The sequence below is a fragment of the Suillus subalutaceus genome (assembly GCF_016647625.1).
Source record: "Suillus subalutaceus strain FC151 chromosome Unknown DFJ58scaffold_126, whole genome shotgun sequence".
Lineage (NCBI taxonomy): Eukaryota > Fungi > Basidiomycota > Agaricomycetes > Boletales > Suillaceae > Suillus > Suillus subalutaceus.
Window position 1 is genome coordinate 126,424 of NW_024540375.1, and position 14,586 is coordinate 141,009.

A 14,586-nucleotide genomic window follows, 5' to 3' on the forward strand; every position below is an offset into this window, starting at 1 on the left:
GAACCTGCGCAGTACAAGAGAAACAAATTTTGATTCTGTTGTGTTAACCACCTTGGACCAACCTCCGAAGAATTGTCCGTATCGACAGGTTCCGAACCCGCACCACAAGAGAGCACATTTCTAATCTGTTCTGGTGCCAAACGGTTAGCTATGTATATGACTATTCAAGATAGGCCTTGAAAAACCGAAGAACATCATGCATTGACAGTAGAATCGCATGGGATTAGCAGTCATTTACCAAAAATAAAATAAAAAGACTAATTTGCGTTTAATTCGATGGACACAAAACATGCCAGGAATAAGCTGAGTCGGGGGCTGGCGCCGGCGCCGTCACGATATGACGCTGTAACTGCAGGACAAAAAGCCGGACAGCCGCTATACTTACTATGGAACCTACAAGTCGTCGATCGCATTAATCTCTTTAGAGGTGTACGGAGTCCTCAACTTGTGACTACCATTTTTGGCCCATGTCACGGGTGGTAACAGAGCGCGACTGTCCGGCTTTCCATACACTAGGAACTTGTCAGGACTATGAGAACTTTTGATCCGCCCGTTGCCAAATTGAGTGCCTTGATGGTTGGCCGGACCTGAAAGCACTGGCCCCGTTCCTTCTCCCGCATTTTGATCAGAATTAACACGACATATCATGTACTGACTAGGTGGTGGACTCTGGCAGTACCAAGTACTGCAGCTAAGCGCTAGGGGACGACCTAGCGCTCTCATGATCAGTGGCAGTGCGGCGCTCAGTCATTTAATGTTTTGTCATCCCATATCTCCGTATTCGTTTCACGATGCAGCGGTTCGTTGCACTTTTCTGGGAGTGTATCGAAGAAGCTCGAAGAAGACATTCACATTACGATGAATGCGGAAACTCCGACCACTTGTTGACGAGGAAATCGTGCTAGGGCCAAGCCAGGGTCATCCGCTAACGCATTCAGGCTCGATTCACGTCATATTCTTTGGCAGGCACACTGCCAGTGGCAGGCGTTCATCTCAGGTAGCCATGATGAGCCAGGCCTTAGCTCGGGTCGACACTTTGTAGACATATATAATACCCCCAGATGCCTTCACAGTCACGGTATCCGTTTCTTTTTACAGCAATTTGGTGAGAGGTTTTCTATATAATACTGGCACTATTAAAGGCCGTGGTGCTGGTTTCTAGTGCGCCAAAGATATTCGTACGTATCACATCTACCTTGCGTAGCTGATAAAGAATGCGTTTGCACATAAGGTCCCAGGCATGTAAGTGCAATGAGTTGCCGACGGCTTTCTGGTTTCTCACCCTTCCCTCTGCCTACTAGTATCTCTCCTACTATTGGTACATTCTGTCGAAAAAGTCGCTGGAATCGATTGGATGCAGTGTTTGACCGACATCCAGGCGAATGCAAATGCCACCCAGAATTTAGTTGGTCTCCTCAATAGCAACGGAGATCCTGTGTCGAATGTTGCTGATGCGACAGCGATAAGCTACTCGCTGTGTACCTCCTTCTGCAGGAAGGGACAGGATTTTGATGTGGCTGTGTTTGCGCAAGATTTCAGTTCGTGGCTACTGCCATACCTTGCTCTGATATCGCAGCTCCCCTTTGGAGCACAGTACAGACTTGATAATCTCATGTCTGCTATCTTAACCGTGGGGTCACCGGCACTAGCTGGTTACTCTCTATTCATCACGCTCCTCAATTCTCGTTGGATCAACCGCCGATTCAGTCAATCAGTGGACTATCCCAATTCACAATTCGCAGTCTCTATTATCAGTAGCCTTCAACAATCTCCGCTAAATCTGCATTCTGATCGTGCACGCTTTGCATTCCTCGTTGTCCTTCCGGAAAACGACTCCTGGTGGCAATACTTCTCTGAATTGGTGGACTATACTCACACGTGGTCAATTGCGTCCGCGACCTCCATCGCCTGGGTCGTCGTCGCCTATATCCTATCTGTCGTCAACTCACCGTCAGATTCTTTTGTGAATGCTCAAGCCGGCGGCGAATCCACTAGTTCAATGTGGCTGTGGTTGATTCCAATAGTCATGGGATGGCTGCAACTCTCCCCGAAATGCGATTTCAGTCGCTTACAAGCAGCTTATGATCGTGCCGACCGACATGCACGCGCAGGAATAGCAGATAGACCTATTGCAACTCCACCTGCATCCGCCCAAAGAGCTTTGACAATAACTGCTCAGGAGGAGGATGTTATGTCTCCAGACGAACTCCTCACCCCTCCGGTGTTTAATTACTCACGTTCGCTGCAATGGGCATGCACAGCAGAGAATATTTTCCTGATGTACAAAGCGGCATCGGAGAAGGCTCGAAACCATGTTCCCGTTAACGTCGAGAGTGAGTGGGTCGAATCCGACGATTTTAAATCTATCCACCCCCGCAATCGATGTGGGACTGCTCAGGAAATTGCTGCATACTGTGCGCAATCTGGCTGTGCTCGGCACAGCCATTGGGCGCCTGGCGTGTTCACACGAATGATTATCGCGTCATGTGCTTCGCTTGCGTTACAGTGGGGAACAGTCGGAGGAGCCTTTGTAGTCGTGTGGTTTACTCCAACAATTGTGCGTTTCTTCTGGTATATATGATACGTCGGCTAACTTCTGGCAGGGTGTTGGGTGTCGATCTCTGGGTTACCTTCTTTACGGAGTCCTATCGACTGTCATTTGGATGATGCTCCTGATATCCAGTATTCTCGCCCACTATTCCGCAGCTTATTCTTATCGAGCATCAGTGTCTGCACGTGTTGCTCTGACGTTTTCACACTTGCTGCGAAAGATGGGAAAACTGTTGGCCATTGCAAACTCCCTCTGGGTGGTATTGACGTGTATTCTTCTGTATTCCGGCTTCTATGATACATGCTTCTGCAATTCCGGTATAATCAGTAGGGGAAACGCTGCTGCATACATTACTATCATAGAAACCACAGCCCAGGCTGCACTGGCCAAGGCGGCTTGGATTGGTGCCCTCTTCCTAGTGTGTACCTCGGCATCAGCATTCGTCGCCTTCGTGAGTCTTTTATTGGATACTCTTTCGACATAACCATTGTTACAAGTAAACATATTATGTTGACTACTAGAAGATATCCGAGTTACTTTACCACTTAGTACTTAAATGTTGAGACTTGGAAACATTGCTGGCAGTGTGCCATACATTTATGTTAACCCTTGTTCGAATTTACAACTAGGCATGCGATTTAATGTAGCGACAAGCTCATAAGTAATATTTGGTATTATCCGAGATAGTACCGGCTCATAGTATGATCACAAAGCCTACAGGACAAGTTGCAGCGAGTACGGGGCATGCAAGTCGGTTATTATTATCAAGCCAAGATATCGGATGACCACCGCAGAATCCCAAGACTAGCTCAGTCATCGGACGCATATAATCCTATAAATGACATGGTACATAAAAGTATCAAGTTTACATATGACCTAGTCGTGTTAGTATACCGTATATATGATGCGCGCGTCACTTGATCACAGCAACTTCACGCTGAGAATCCCCCAGTGTTTTGAAAGTGCTTATTTAAATAGCGGTCGAAGAACTTGAACCATAAATTTAGAATAGTAGCAGTGAAACTTGAATCTGGCCTATCAGTGCATCTAATCAGGACTCGATTCTGTTGATTCCATCGATTTCCGTAAAGCTTATGGAGCTCTCCGCCAATCAGATGGTAACATCACCACAAGTCGTAAGTGTTCGACGTAACACGCACAAGCTAAGCGTTAATTTCAGCGGTTTTACTGATGCTTGCCTTCCACATAGAAGATACTTGTTTCTTCGTGGGTCTGTAATAGTGCATATTCGGCTGACTCAGTTATAACGTTTGTTCCGATGCCGTTTGAGCGCCCACGTGCCACGCTTGTCTGCGGCCCTCGTGACTGTATCAAACGCAGGGCTGTATTTAAAAGTAACCTCATTAGTTATATCTCAGCATACCCTTCCGCTGCATCATTCATACCCACGGGCTCAGCAATGTCGTTTGTGCGGTTGCGTTTGACACCATTCCGGTTTACTAGGCTTACACAGTCTGCAACTCGCCCATCATGGCGACCTACTGCCATTGGGAGCCGGCACATGTCCCAAAATATCGATCGGAATTCTACGACGGGGAAAGCTGCTGTTCCGTTCGGTATCGAGGTATAGACAGTGTTTTTGAACTTTTTTTTCTTCTCGTTTTAACAATCTACGAAGCCCTCCCGGCTCACTGTCACCAAAACAATGAGCCCAAAGGAACTCCCTCCCTCCAAGAACCTTCTCTTCGGACGGACATTCGTGAGTCATTTTCTCAGGTTCCTTGTGTCTTGTGCCTCATTGTGATTCCAGTCAGATCATATGCTGAGAATCCGCTGGACTGAAGCTACTGGCTGGGAAGCACCCAGCATTGAACCTTGTGAGTCCTACCGCTTTTGTCATAGCTTTTATCGATATGTTTGCTCTCATGTTCTAGTCAGTACCATCAATCTGTCCCCTAGTGCTACCGTGCTTCATTATGCTCAATCACTATTTGAGGGGATGAAAGCCTACAGACATGAGGATGGCACTGTGACAATGTTCCGACCTGACATGAATATGAAACGTATGAACACCAGCGCACAGCGGCTAGCGCTTCCCGTACGCTCTATTCTTCTATCCTGACCAGATGATCATACCTGTCTCCAACAGGCATTCGACGGAAACGCGCTTCTCGAATGCATAAGGGAGTTAATCTCCCTTGACCGTCAATGGATACCTAAGGAGCCCGGACACAGTCTTTACATCCGACCTACGTTAAGTGGGTAGTGTAACCCTCGTTGCAGACACAAACACTAAAAGTCACTGCAGTCGGCACCAATGGTACGTTAGGTGTTGCGCCCCCCAGCGAAGCACTACTCTTCGTGATCACCAGCCCTGTGGGACCATACTACCCTCACGGGTTCAAGCCTGTACCTTTACACGGCACGACAGAGTACATTCGTGCCGCGCCTGGAGGTAGGTCAAGCTCTTGATTCACCAACCAGATACTGTAATCACTATGCCTAAAGGTACCGGTGCATACAAACTTGCCGCGAATTACGCACCAGGGGTTGTGGCACAAAAAAGTGCAGCGAAACAGGGCTACGCGCAGAACTTGTGGTTACATGGTCCCGAGCACTGGCTCACAGAGGTGGGCACCATGAACTTGTTTGCCGTTATCAAGGACAAGGACGGCAGTAAGCATTCATCTCACAGCAGTGCTTCGATCGGATGTTGAATTCATTGCCTTCGCAGTAACCGAACTCATTACCCCCCCTCTCGACGGAATGATTCTTCCAGGCGTTACACGCGATTCTGTGTTAGCCCTTGCGCGTAATCACGTCTCTGGGGTTAAACGTCTTGGAGGTCTTCCTGATGTCATCAAGGTCTCGGAACGTCCAATTAACATGGGCGAGATTATCCAATCCTCAAAGGAAGGTCGACTTGTCGAATTATTTGGTACTGGCACGGCTGCTGTTGTCACCCCTGTGGACAGAATTGGGTACAACGGAGGTGATGTCGTGATTCCTACTGGTAAGGACGGTATGGGGCCCGTCTCGAAGCCTCTTTGGACAGAGCTGGTGGGTATTCAGACGGGGGCTATCAAGAGCGACTGGAACTACGTGGTGGCGCAGTAGTGCGGCTATCGTTCATCTACAAACAGGAGATCTATCTGTGCTTTTTACTATAATCTAGAGTTCTCTCGTGGCGATCATAAGATGGCAGAATCAGCTAGTTGTAACGCTGAAGGTTACTATGATATCCTTATGTGCCAGCCTCTGACTTTCATTGTCTAGGTCTCTGGTTCTTTTCTGTCATCAGTAGGTATTATCAGGAACAGACCGCTAGAAGAACATTAAATTGCCGGAGTTACATATTGATTGTGCCAACACATTCGAGGGCACCGGCCAGGTTGGCAGGCCTTCATCGGATCCAAACCGCTGGCAGTGGAAGCCCTCCGAGGCACCATCTGTATCGGAACCATGCTCTCTGTTCTTCAGCCTTCATGTTCCACCAGTTTCGATGACCTGATGGACAGCACATTGCACACGAATCATCATGCTCGTGGTGCCACGTAATTGACCGACTTGATCAGACAACGCGGAGAGCGTGCTGGTTACGTTCTTGATCCGCATCTCGGATATAAATGTAATGTGTGAGGCTACTAGCGGCCAACCAGGCGGATATAGCTTGTGACGCAAGGTTGCTCCTGATCATGCACGCCGTAACAGTCGGCGGAACTAGCTCCAAGCCATCATCCTCACTCTGCAGTGCATTTGCTGTTGACGACAATGGTGGGGCAGGAAGCGGGACTATTACTGTGACCGCACATGCTGTACGGGAGGCCTTGGACATTCGCACTGTCTCCCACAAGTAATCCTCATAAATCACATTGGCCTCAGTAGCAGGAATCGGTCAAACATGCCTGCAACCCGTATCATCTGTATTGAGTGGATTTCCGTCTGCTGTCGACAGATAACCTGAACGAGTACGACAGGTGGCCTCTTAAATGGGAAGCTCCCGTAGAGATGATACACTAGTTTATATAGATCAGGGCTAGGGCTTGGCTAGAGCTCAACTTACGTTCATAGATATTCCAGCTGCGCAGCTGGGCTTTAACTGCGGGCATGATTTGGTTTTGAAGACATCATCGTCACGGGGTATATCTTGCAGGGCTGTGTGACAATATCGTCTTTTTGATGTCAATGCATATCCGTCCATTCAAGCCCAATGATTGAATCTTGAATGTCATTCAGACGCTCAAGCTGAGAAGCAATGGTTGTACTGATTTGGCGTGACTTGTTGAGTACCTTGACGAGGATCGTACGAAGTGTGGTTATCGAGTTTCAGCGCTTAGCTATCGAGCAGCAGCGATCCATTGGTGGACGCTGGCAAGCACTGCATCCATCATGATCACTTGAACTACAGAGGGGCTGACTAAGAGGGCGTTGACCTTATAGCTTAGTCATAAGTCAAGGGCAAACTAATCATCATCCTTGGCAGTTGCCTCAAGCAGAGCACCTGAGCATTTACTTGCATCGGTCTGGTAGTCCATTATACTTCTTTCATCCATAATTTTTTTTACGTCCTCGATAACCCAAGATACACAGGCTGGTCGTTTAACTCTTATTTTCTCCCTTTTTCTCCAGGTAAAAATGCTTTACGACCCGACCACTGTAACTCATCTAAAGCCCTGGTTGGTCCGAACTCTGGAGCCAATGTGCGTATTCACCAGATACTCGGTCTTCATCGTCTCTGACAACGATTGGCATATTTAGATGTGACGCCGAGCCAGGGGCACTTGCTGAATACATTCTCGCTTTGTTAAAGCACAATGTCCCGGAAAATGAGATGAGAAAGGAGCTCAGCTCCCAGCTGGAAGAGTTTTTAGAGAAAGGTGCGTATTATTTCGGTGCAATCTATGCGTCTCGTTCTCAATTCGGTACCCAGAGGGACCCTCATTTATAGATACATTATTCACTGTTCTCAGAACTAAGACGTATCTTCCGTACACGGCCAGCGACCCAACAAGCTCCTTCGCGTTGCCTTCACATTCACAGTCCGCAGATACTGGGATTCCTATACCTCTGGATGGTCTCATATCTAATCATTCGCCGACGGAAAGAGGGCAGAAGCGATCGCTGGAACATGATGAACGTGACGGGCGCCCGCCTACGAAAGGTGCTCGGTTAAATGCAGAAGGCCAATTTTCACGGTATCCCAACGGTCGTGACTCTCGCTCCACCGGTGCATGGAGTGGTGGCCAAAATAGGCCTGGTGGTCAAGGGATGATGATGAATGGTACAGTGGGCAGTGGCATGAATGGGAACAATCAAAATACGACCACCCGACGACCACAAAATTATCAGCCCCCAGACCAAAGAAAAGGAATATGTCGTGATTATCATAGTGCGCTTGCTCTTTCGTAACGATTTAAAGAAACTGCTCACATATCCTTACAGATAATGGATATTGTGCTCGTGGTTCATTATGCAAGTATAGTCACGGCGAAGATGCTTTCGTCCCATCGCAAATGTTTTCTGCTGTACCATTCTTACCAATGTTTGGTGGAATGCCTTTTGGCATGGCTCAAGGTGCCCCCTATGATCCTCATGAGGCACGGATGGATATGCGTCCGAATGGCGCCGGCATTGGCCAGAGTCGTGGAACGCAACGTGCTCCTCTACTCTCCAGGGCTCAGCAAGAGGACGGTAGTCAAGTTTCTCACGCGGTGGATAGGTCTGGCGAACTTCCGGTCATACAAGACCTAACTCCTCAGCCGCCTCCAGAACATGCAACGCCGGCCTTACCAGCAGGAGATTTCATTCCGCAGAGTTCTACACTTATGCAGCAGCAACCAGTTCAACACATGGATGTGGAGATGGGTATTCCAAGTGTACCAGGGCCATCGACGTACAACACGCGTGGTGGGTTTGGAGGGGGAGTGAGGGGTGCACCTCGTGGGCGAGGCATATTTGGTGGTGACGCGCAGACCTTCCGTCCAGAACGACGACAAGATAAAACACTTGTGGTGGAAAAGATTCCAGAGGACAAGCTTAGCCTCGACGCTGTCAATAGTTGGTTCAAGCGCTTCGGGACAGTCACCAACGTTGCGATCGATGTTCGCAGCGCCAAGGCGCTCGTGAGTTTCGCTGAACACACTGAGGCTCATGCTGCATGGAAATCGGAAGATGCCGTGTTCGGAAATCGGTTTGTGAAGGTCTTTTGGCATCGGCCCATGGAAGGACATGGGCAAACAGGATCGCGAATGTTAGCGGCCTCCGCGCCACTACTAGCCAACCTGGCTTCGCGTGAGACCCCCCATGCCTTCTGCACCATCCCAGCCTCCTGCGCCGCCCACCATGACTCCCGCCCGTAAACCGTCCCTTCAGTCTCCTGCCGTGTCAGAGCTCGCAGCGAAGCAGAAGCTGCTGGAGCAACAGATAGCGGAGCAGAAGTCTTTAGTGAACTCATTAGAGACCTCTTCTCCCGAGGAGAAGAAAGTGATTCTAGCAAGATTACGGAAATTGGGAGAAGAGATGACGATACCGTCACCACCGTCGGCTACTCCCGCCAAGGTCCATTCGCCTGCACCTGTCTTGACTACTCAGAACGATCACGAGAAAAAGGAGAGAGAAAGGTTGGATAAGGAGCTTGAGTTGCATGCCGTTGGGGAGTCTACGGAGGAACTTAAGGCTAAACTCGCAAAATTGAGGGAGGAGGCAGCAAGTCTTGGAATACCGGAGACCAGTCCTGAAGTCTCGTATGGTGCACCGTATCGTGGATACAGAGGTCGCGGTCGCGGGGCACGTGGCGCCTTCTACCGCGGAGCACCGCGAGGTGGTCCTCCTAGGGCGAGCATGAAACTCGACAACCGCCCAAGGAAGCTGTTGGTGAAGGGTGTTCGCGAAGACAGCCTGCAAGCATTGCGGGATTGGTATGAAGTATGTTGAGATTTCTTCGTTTCTGGATGCGTGGCTCATTGACAATTATAGACCACCGGTCAGCTCGACTCAACAGAGAGCATTGGCGATGATGAAGTTCTTGTCAGTTTCAAGACAAGAGCAGCTGCTGAGCAGGTTGGTCAAGAAATGCCCTATCGTATGTTGTTTGTGCTCACTATTTGGCCAGGGTTTTGCCAAAGGATCAACTGTTGCTGCAGTAGGCCCAGTGAAGATTTCATGGTACAGTGCCCAGCAATCACAAGCAAAACCACAAGACGTCACCGCACCATCATCGCAACCTGCCATCACAAAAGAGGTTCACCCAGACGATACGCGGAGTACTTCACCGTCTCCAGGACGCCGTCCCTCCCCCCGTCCACAAGAAGAAGAAGTCATCGCCAGTGGATGGGGCGATGGTGATGAAGATGGTATGGGCATGTTTTGATCGTACAGATTTTGCGATCCTTGGAATTGTCTTTGTATTGTACTCGGTGCCGGTATATTTTAATCCTGCTAGCGGCCCGAAAAATCTTCCGGGAGTTTCAACATCTAAATCCTGATCGTCGCTCGATTTTGCCTGTCAATCAGTCAATCATGAATTCGTGGTCTACGTCTATCGTGTAGCGTACAAGTGCGTATGAGGTCAAAAGTTCGTTAGAAGTCAAAGATTATTATGGTTCGTAACATTTTAAACTTAACGTGAGCATAAATGTCCCCTCGTGGCATCCGTACCGTGTGCGCTGTGTAGGTTCGTATAGATTCGTGTATCATATCTTCGTCAACTCTCTTCACCTGTGATGGAGGAGATAATTGTTAGGGAGTCGAGGTATGATCTGTTGAATCGAAGGCATCGGCAGTCCTGCGTCGGCGAAATGTGGGAGCGGCCAAGTTCGCAGCATCTCCCATGTATATCTCGACTTCATCACTCTGGAACGGCATGACCGCGCCAAGACCTGCAGCTCTACGAACAGGTGGTGATCTGCTTTGACTCATGGGAGGCTCGTTGATTCTTGGGGGAGATAAAGAAAGATGGGGTACTTCGCCCTGAAGGAGCACGTCATCCCCTCGCAATGCCGTTGGAGAATCGCACAGCGCGAGCTTCGTCCACGTTTGAGTGATGTGGTCAACATCCTTCCTAATGTCAAATGATGTGCGTGGTTGAGACCGGGATGTGTGTGTGGTTTGGGGTGGGTTACAACGCTCTAGAGATCGCAGGTAGTCGGGAACTTCAGAGAAAGGTTCTGAGTTGGTATTCGTGCGTGCGACTTTACGCTTTCGATGGTCCTTATGATAAGGCACAATTACCTCCCTGATTTCGTTGACAGCCCCGCCAATGATAGCTTTAAATTTTCTGAACCTGGCTTTCACCTGTGACTTGCGGGCCATTTCCAACTGCTTCTCCATAGGCGGGAGCCAAACCTCATTGATAGGGGAGAGCGACTGAGTTGACTGGGGAGATGTGCCACATGCTGAACGAGAATCAATGGAGAGAAGAGCAATAGGTTGGCTATCTTGTCGGACACAACGACGCTTGTAATTGGCATCGTCTCCTGAGGATGATCCTCGCGCACGAACACGACTCCTGCTGGTAGGGGATAGACGATGAATAGCATCTGGACTCGTGGAAGGCGATCCATTCCCCTGCCTTGAAGCCGGAGTCCCATGTTTTGGGGAGAATGTTCCGGGAGGTGCAGCTGGTGAGAATCCTGAGCGACCCGGAGGGCGTGCAAGGGAGCTGGGGATCATGCTAGGAGGCGGTTGTGATATGCATGGGCGAGAAGGGGATGTTATTGGGGAGAGGACTTGATTTTTCTTGTCGCGCCCATGTTGCAGAGATAATGATTGCGACGACGCCGAATTAGCTTCTCCGCGAGGGGAACCTCTATCATGCGATGGAGAGATACGTTGCAATGAAAAGGATGTGGGAGGCAAAGCGCTGGACGCGAGCGTACGTTCTCGTTGGAAATGTGGATTTCGAGAACATGTCATGGTCGGCGAGACAGTCGGGCGAGTAGTAAATGAAGGGTCACAGTGACTGTACACCTGTTGTGGGAGGTTCTGTGTGGGATAATGATGCTGGATCTCGTCAATCAGCATCCGGTCTGATGACCCCCGGCTCCGACGGGTAGAAGGAACGTCAATCGACATGCGGGATGAAGCCTTACGCTGAGCGCCTTGATTAACATTCGGAGAAGATGGATCAATCGACATCTGTGACGAAGCCTTGCGATAGTCGCCTGTCAATGGGGAAGGATCAACAGACATTCTGGAGCTCCTTTTCCTGAACCGCCTAGATTCCAGCGACCCATCTTCAACGGACATGGACTTTGTATCGGACCCAGCGGGAGATCCGGAGATGGACACAGTCGCTAAGATGCCATATGCATGGTTGTTCCACTCTTGGATGACTGCGCCCGGTGAAAACAGCCGTCGGTTGGCGAATAGCAGGTACACGATCGACGAAGGATGAGTCCGGCACGTGCTACACCAAAGATTCAATGAGATCGATTTTTTCCCTAAAATCAAAGTCCTACTACCTGCTTGGTTTGGGGGTGACGATCAGCGTGACCTGTTGTTAACCCCGAGGTCTGTTTCCCGTCACTATTATTTTCCCAAGGCCCGAGACGAGTCCCTTCTCTTTGTTTGGAATGAGGACTCCTTTGACTCGGCCCCACATGATGCGGAGGATCATCGATACGAGCCCCTATCTGGGAGAGGAGAGAAGGTTTTTGCAGGGGCTGTGAGATTGGCATTGACAGAATTAGCTGGAGGGATACAATGCTATCAGAGTCTGCTCCAAACTTCAAGTCTTATACCTTGCGCAATCCTTGTGCTCCTCGGAATCCGAGTCGACGCGGTCACCACACTGGCACGTGCTCGTGAAAATACAAAAAACACGTCTCTTTGATACAGTGTGGGTCCAGAGAGGCGCTCACGGACAACCTTGAAAGGTACTAGGAACTTGAACAACTCGCACCTTTTAAGTCGAAGCGTGACCGTGAAGGGTCCCGGGAGCGAGTACAATAATTGTCATCACTTGTTATCATACAATTGCAGACAGAGGACAAAAGTCGGTTTCCATGGGTATTGGAGTCGTTGAAACAATCAATGTTCTCAGCACCATGTCGTCAATTTGGAATATCAGATGAGGATTCGTTGAGCTTATCCAGGTGGACCTACCGAGATAGACCAAGTCTACGTGACCTCAGAGATAATTACACAGCTTCAATCTCCGCAACTTCTCCCTCGACGGCCCAGGGTTGTCTTTGCATTAAGCATTTCTTGATTTTTAATACGTCTCATTAAACATTTTCAAGCAAGATGTTCAATCGCGAGGTGTTCACATGGCGAATTTAAACTTGTCGCTACTCGAGGGTCGAGACTACAATGTGCAGCACAGGTCCGAAAGATTCGGGTTGATGAGTCGGGGAGCGTGCTGGCTTTGAGATACCAAGTCATGTAAGCCATGTCATTTTGCCTCAATGCATAACTGGCCGGCGGAGATTTCATGTGTTGGAAGTTCGAGCAGCCTGATCTTATCCGTGAGGTAAGAATCTGTCCTCCAGCTTTATCTCACCCGGGACACTAATGTCTTCAAGTCACGTCTTCAAGAGTACATCACACCGTGACGACTAGCCTCTAGGCGAGTCTTTAGTTGCCAGTATGGGAACAGGGTGCTTGTACCTACAAGTTCTCTCAACAACTAACTCCCGTGTTTCCGAAGTGAGACAGTGCTCTTGAGTGCTTGGACAGAGTCCGAGTCCACGTACAAGGCCAAGACACTTCGTGGCGTGCTTTGTGTAACAGTTGACGGGATCGGCTTTGTGCAATCATTGAGCTTTGCCACCATGCTCACATGCCAGCCACGGTGGTGGTCCTGTGTCCTGTTCAATGTCATTTTACCTCATCCATCTCCGAGGAACATAAAGTGCACCGGGAGTACAATGAACCCTCGTCCCCCCATTTCCGTGATTTAACTGGCCTAAACATCCTGGGTTCAGATTAATGGCGCTTGGGACTGTGGGCAAATAGCTGTCTAAGAGCTCTTTGACCTGTGGACTGTGAGGTTATAAGCAACTTGGATGTTGGTAACTCACTCCCAGCTCGACGATCCATCCAGATCTACCAATATGTCCCACCTACAGCAGAATAGCGGTCACAGACGTTTTCCCTATGCCATGTATAACCACACGTTGGGCATACACCAAGTTGTGCATCCCCACCAATTAAGCAGACAGACGTTGTTTGATATGCCCATCTCTTCAGCTTCGGTGAGTTGTATCTGCATAGTTAATTTTGTCGTTATGATTGACGAAGATCAGAATCCTTCCACCCAGTCTTCTGGTAGTACCTCTAACAGTGTGGAGATGTTTGTCCCGATGAACATTCCGCAGTATAACAGAGACGGCTCTTCGATTGTTATGTTCCAGGCGAATGCAGAAAGGAATAGTCTGAGCATTTCTTTGGAGGAGTGTCTTCAGCCTGGCGGTGGACTACATTTGAAAGACGCCCAAGAAATTATGTTCCCGACAGTCGACCGTACTCAGGTCCAGACTTTCAAGCTCGTTATAGCTGTGAGTGCTTGCACCCTCGACCGATTGCGAAGTCTAAGTTCAGTGCTAGTGGCCCGGATACGACACAGTGGAGTACCCTATCAATATCGGGACCAATGAAGCGCCCATCACAAGGGCTGATCTCGCGCGTCAAATTGCATATCACTTTTTCGGGTTTTTCAGCGTATGTGCACATATTCTTCCCTTGTAATTTTTCGTTCATACACTGTTCAGCAATGCGATAACGGTCGTTTCACTCAGAGGTCACTTTTCGAGTGGAAAGTGGGAGGCCAAGACGGGTATTCGTTCCATCAGATCTACCTTTCGACATTCTGGAATATCGAAGGCACCTCTTGGAGTGCCTCCATCAGAGTCCTGAAAAATGCCTGACGCCTGCTGCACGTGTCAACTTGTCATCCCCGCAAATTCTGTATACCCTCATTGCATATGAATACCACGACACACGCCTTAGTGTATATGTTGTACTCCGAGCACTAATATACGAGAAATAAACTGTAACACTCTTACACGTCACTGTTGGGTCACCTCTCTGAAGTCCATGGTCGTCATTAATGTGACTTTTGTACATGAGAGTTG

General features: G+C 49.1%; 5 protein-coding genes across 5 annotated transcripts; 4 read left to right on the forward strand and 1 right to left on the reverse strand.

Annotated features, from left to right (window-relative positions):
* Nucleotides 1-1,128: 1,128 nt before the first annotated feature.
* Nucleotides 1,129-3,218, forward strand: DFJ58DRAFT_75843 (uncharacterized protein). The gene is made up of 3 exons (XM_041388292.1): nucleotides 1,129-1,242; nucleotides 1,302-2,557; nucleotides 2,604-3,218. The coding sequence occupies exons 1-3, from the start codon at nucleotides 1,215-1,217 to the stop codon at nucleotides 3,033-3,035; spliced, it is 1,716 nt and encodes a 571-aa protein (XP_041239470.1). The 5' UTR covers nucleotides 1,129-1,214; the 3' UTR covers nucleotides 3,036-3,218.
* A 637-nt stretch (nucleotides 3,219-3,855) lies between these two features.
* On the forward strand, nucleotides 3,856-5,858 carry DFJ58DRAFT_808658 (aminotransferase). Its single transcript, XM_041391313.1, has 8 exons — nucleotides 3,856-4,136; nucleotides 4,191-4,271; nucleotides 4,323-4,389; nucleotides 4,447-4,610; nucleotides 4,662-4,770; nucleotides 4,821-4,967; nucleotides 5,021-5,188; nucleotides 5,247-5,858. The coding sequence occupies exons 1-8, from the start codon at nucleotides 3,972-3,974 to the stop codon at nucleotides 5,627-5,629; spliced, it is 1,284 nt and encodes a 427-aa protein (XP_041239471.1). The 5' UTR covers nucleotides 3,856-3,971; the 3' UTR covers nucleotides 5,630-5,858.
* Nucleotides 5,859-7,147: 1,289 nt separating this feature from the next.
* Nucleotides 7,148-10,065, forward strand: DFJ58DRAFT_856817 (uncharacterized protein; the record flags this gene model as incomplete). Its single annotated transcript, XM_041393934.1, has 7 exons — nucleotides 7,148-7,212; nucleotides 7,271-7,389; nucleotides 7,443-7,901; nucleotides 7,955-8,762; nucleotides 8,809-9,436; nucleotides 9,488-9,571; nucleotides 9,624-10,065. 7 exons carry the CDS (start codon nucleotides 7,148-7,150, stop codon nucleotides 9,879-9,881), a joined length of 2,421 nt encoding a protein of 806 aa, XP_041239472.1. The 3' UTR covers nucleotides 9,882-10,065.
* Nucleotides 10,066-10,358: 293 nt separating this feature from the next.
* DFJ58DRAFT_845056 (uncharacterized protein) lies at nucleotides 10,359-12,113 on the reverse strand (the record flags this gene model as incomplete). Its single annotated transcript, XM_041393125.1, has 4 exons — nucleotides 10,359-10,397; nucleotides 10,475-11,918; nucleotides 11,974-12,005; nucleotides 12,039-12,113. The coding sequence occupies 4 exons, from the start codon at nucleotides 12,111-12,113 to the stop codon at nucleotides 10,359-10,361; spliced, it is 1,590 nt and encodes a 529-aa protein (XP_041239473.1).
* Nucleotides 12,114-13,566: 1,453 nt separating this feature from the next.
* DFJ58DRAFT_845057 (uncharacterized protein) lies at nucleotides 13,567-14,379 on the forward strand (the record flags this gene model as incomplete). Its single annotated transcript, XM_041393126.1, has 4 exons — nucleotides 13,567-13,707; nucleotides 13,759-14,010; nucleotides 14,060-14,173; nucleotides 14,224-14,379. The coding sequence occupies 4 exons, from the start codon at nucleotides 13,567-13,569 to the stop codon at nucleotides 14,377-14,379; spliced, it is 663 nt and encodes a 220-aa protein (XP_041239474.1).
* Nucleotides 14,380-14,586: the final 207 nt, after the last annotated feature.

Bases quoted from the DNA above. Each gene is read 5' to 3' on its own strand.
- DFJ58DRAFT_75843 (XM_041388292.1), top strand. From the start codon at position 1,215: ATGCGTTTGCACATAAGGTCCCAGGCAT. The intron at 1,243-1,301 runs GTAAGTGCAATG...TCTGCCTACTAG, and splicing joins GCACATAAGGTCCCAGGCAT to TATCTCTCCTACTATTGGTA. The intron at 2,558-2,603 runs GTGCGTTTCTTC...AACTTCTGGCAG, and splicing joins TGTGGTTTACTCCAACAATT to GGTGTTGGGTGTCGATCTCT.
- DFJ58DRAFT_808658 (XM_041391313.1), top strand. From the start codon at position 3,972: ATGTCGTTTGTGCGGTTGCGTTTGACACCATTCCGGTTTACTAGGCTT. The intron at 4,137-4,190 runs GTATAGACAGTG...CAATCTACGAAG, and splicing joins CTGTTCCGTTCGGTATCGAG to CCCTCCCGGCTCACTGTCAC. The intron at 4,272-4,322 runs GTGAGTCATTTT...TTGTGATTCCAG, and splicing joins TTCTCTTCGGACGGACATTC to TCAGATCATATGCTGAGAAT.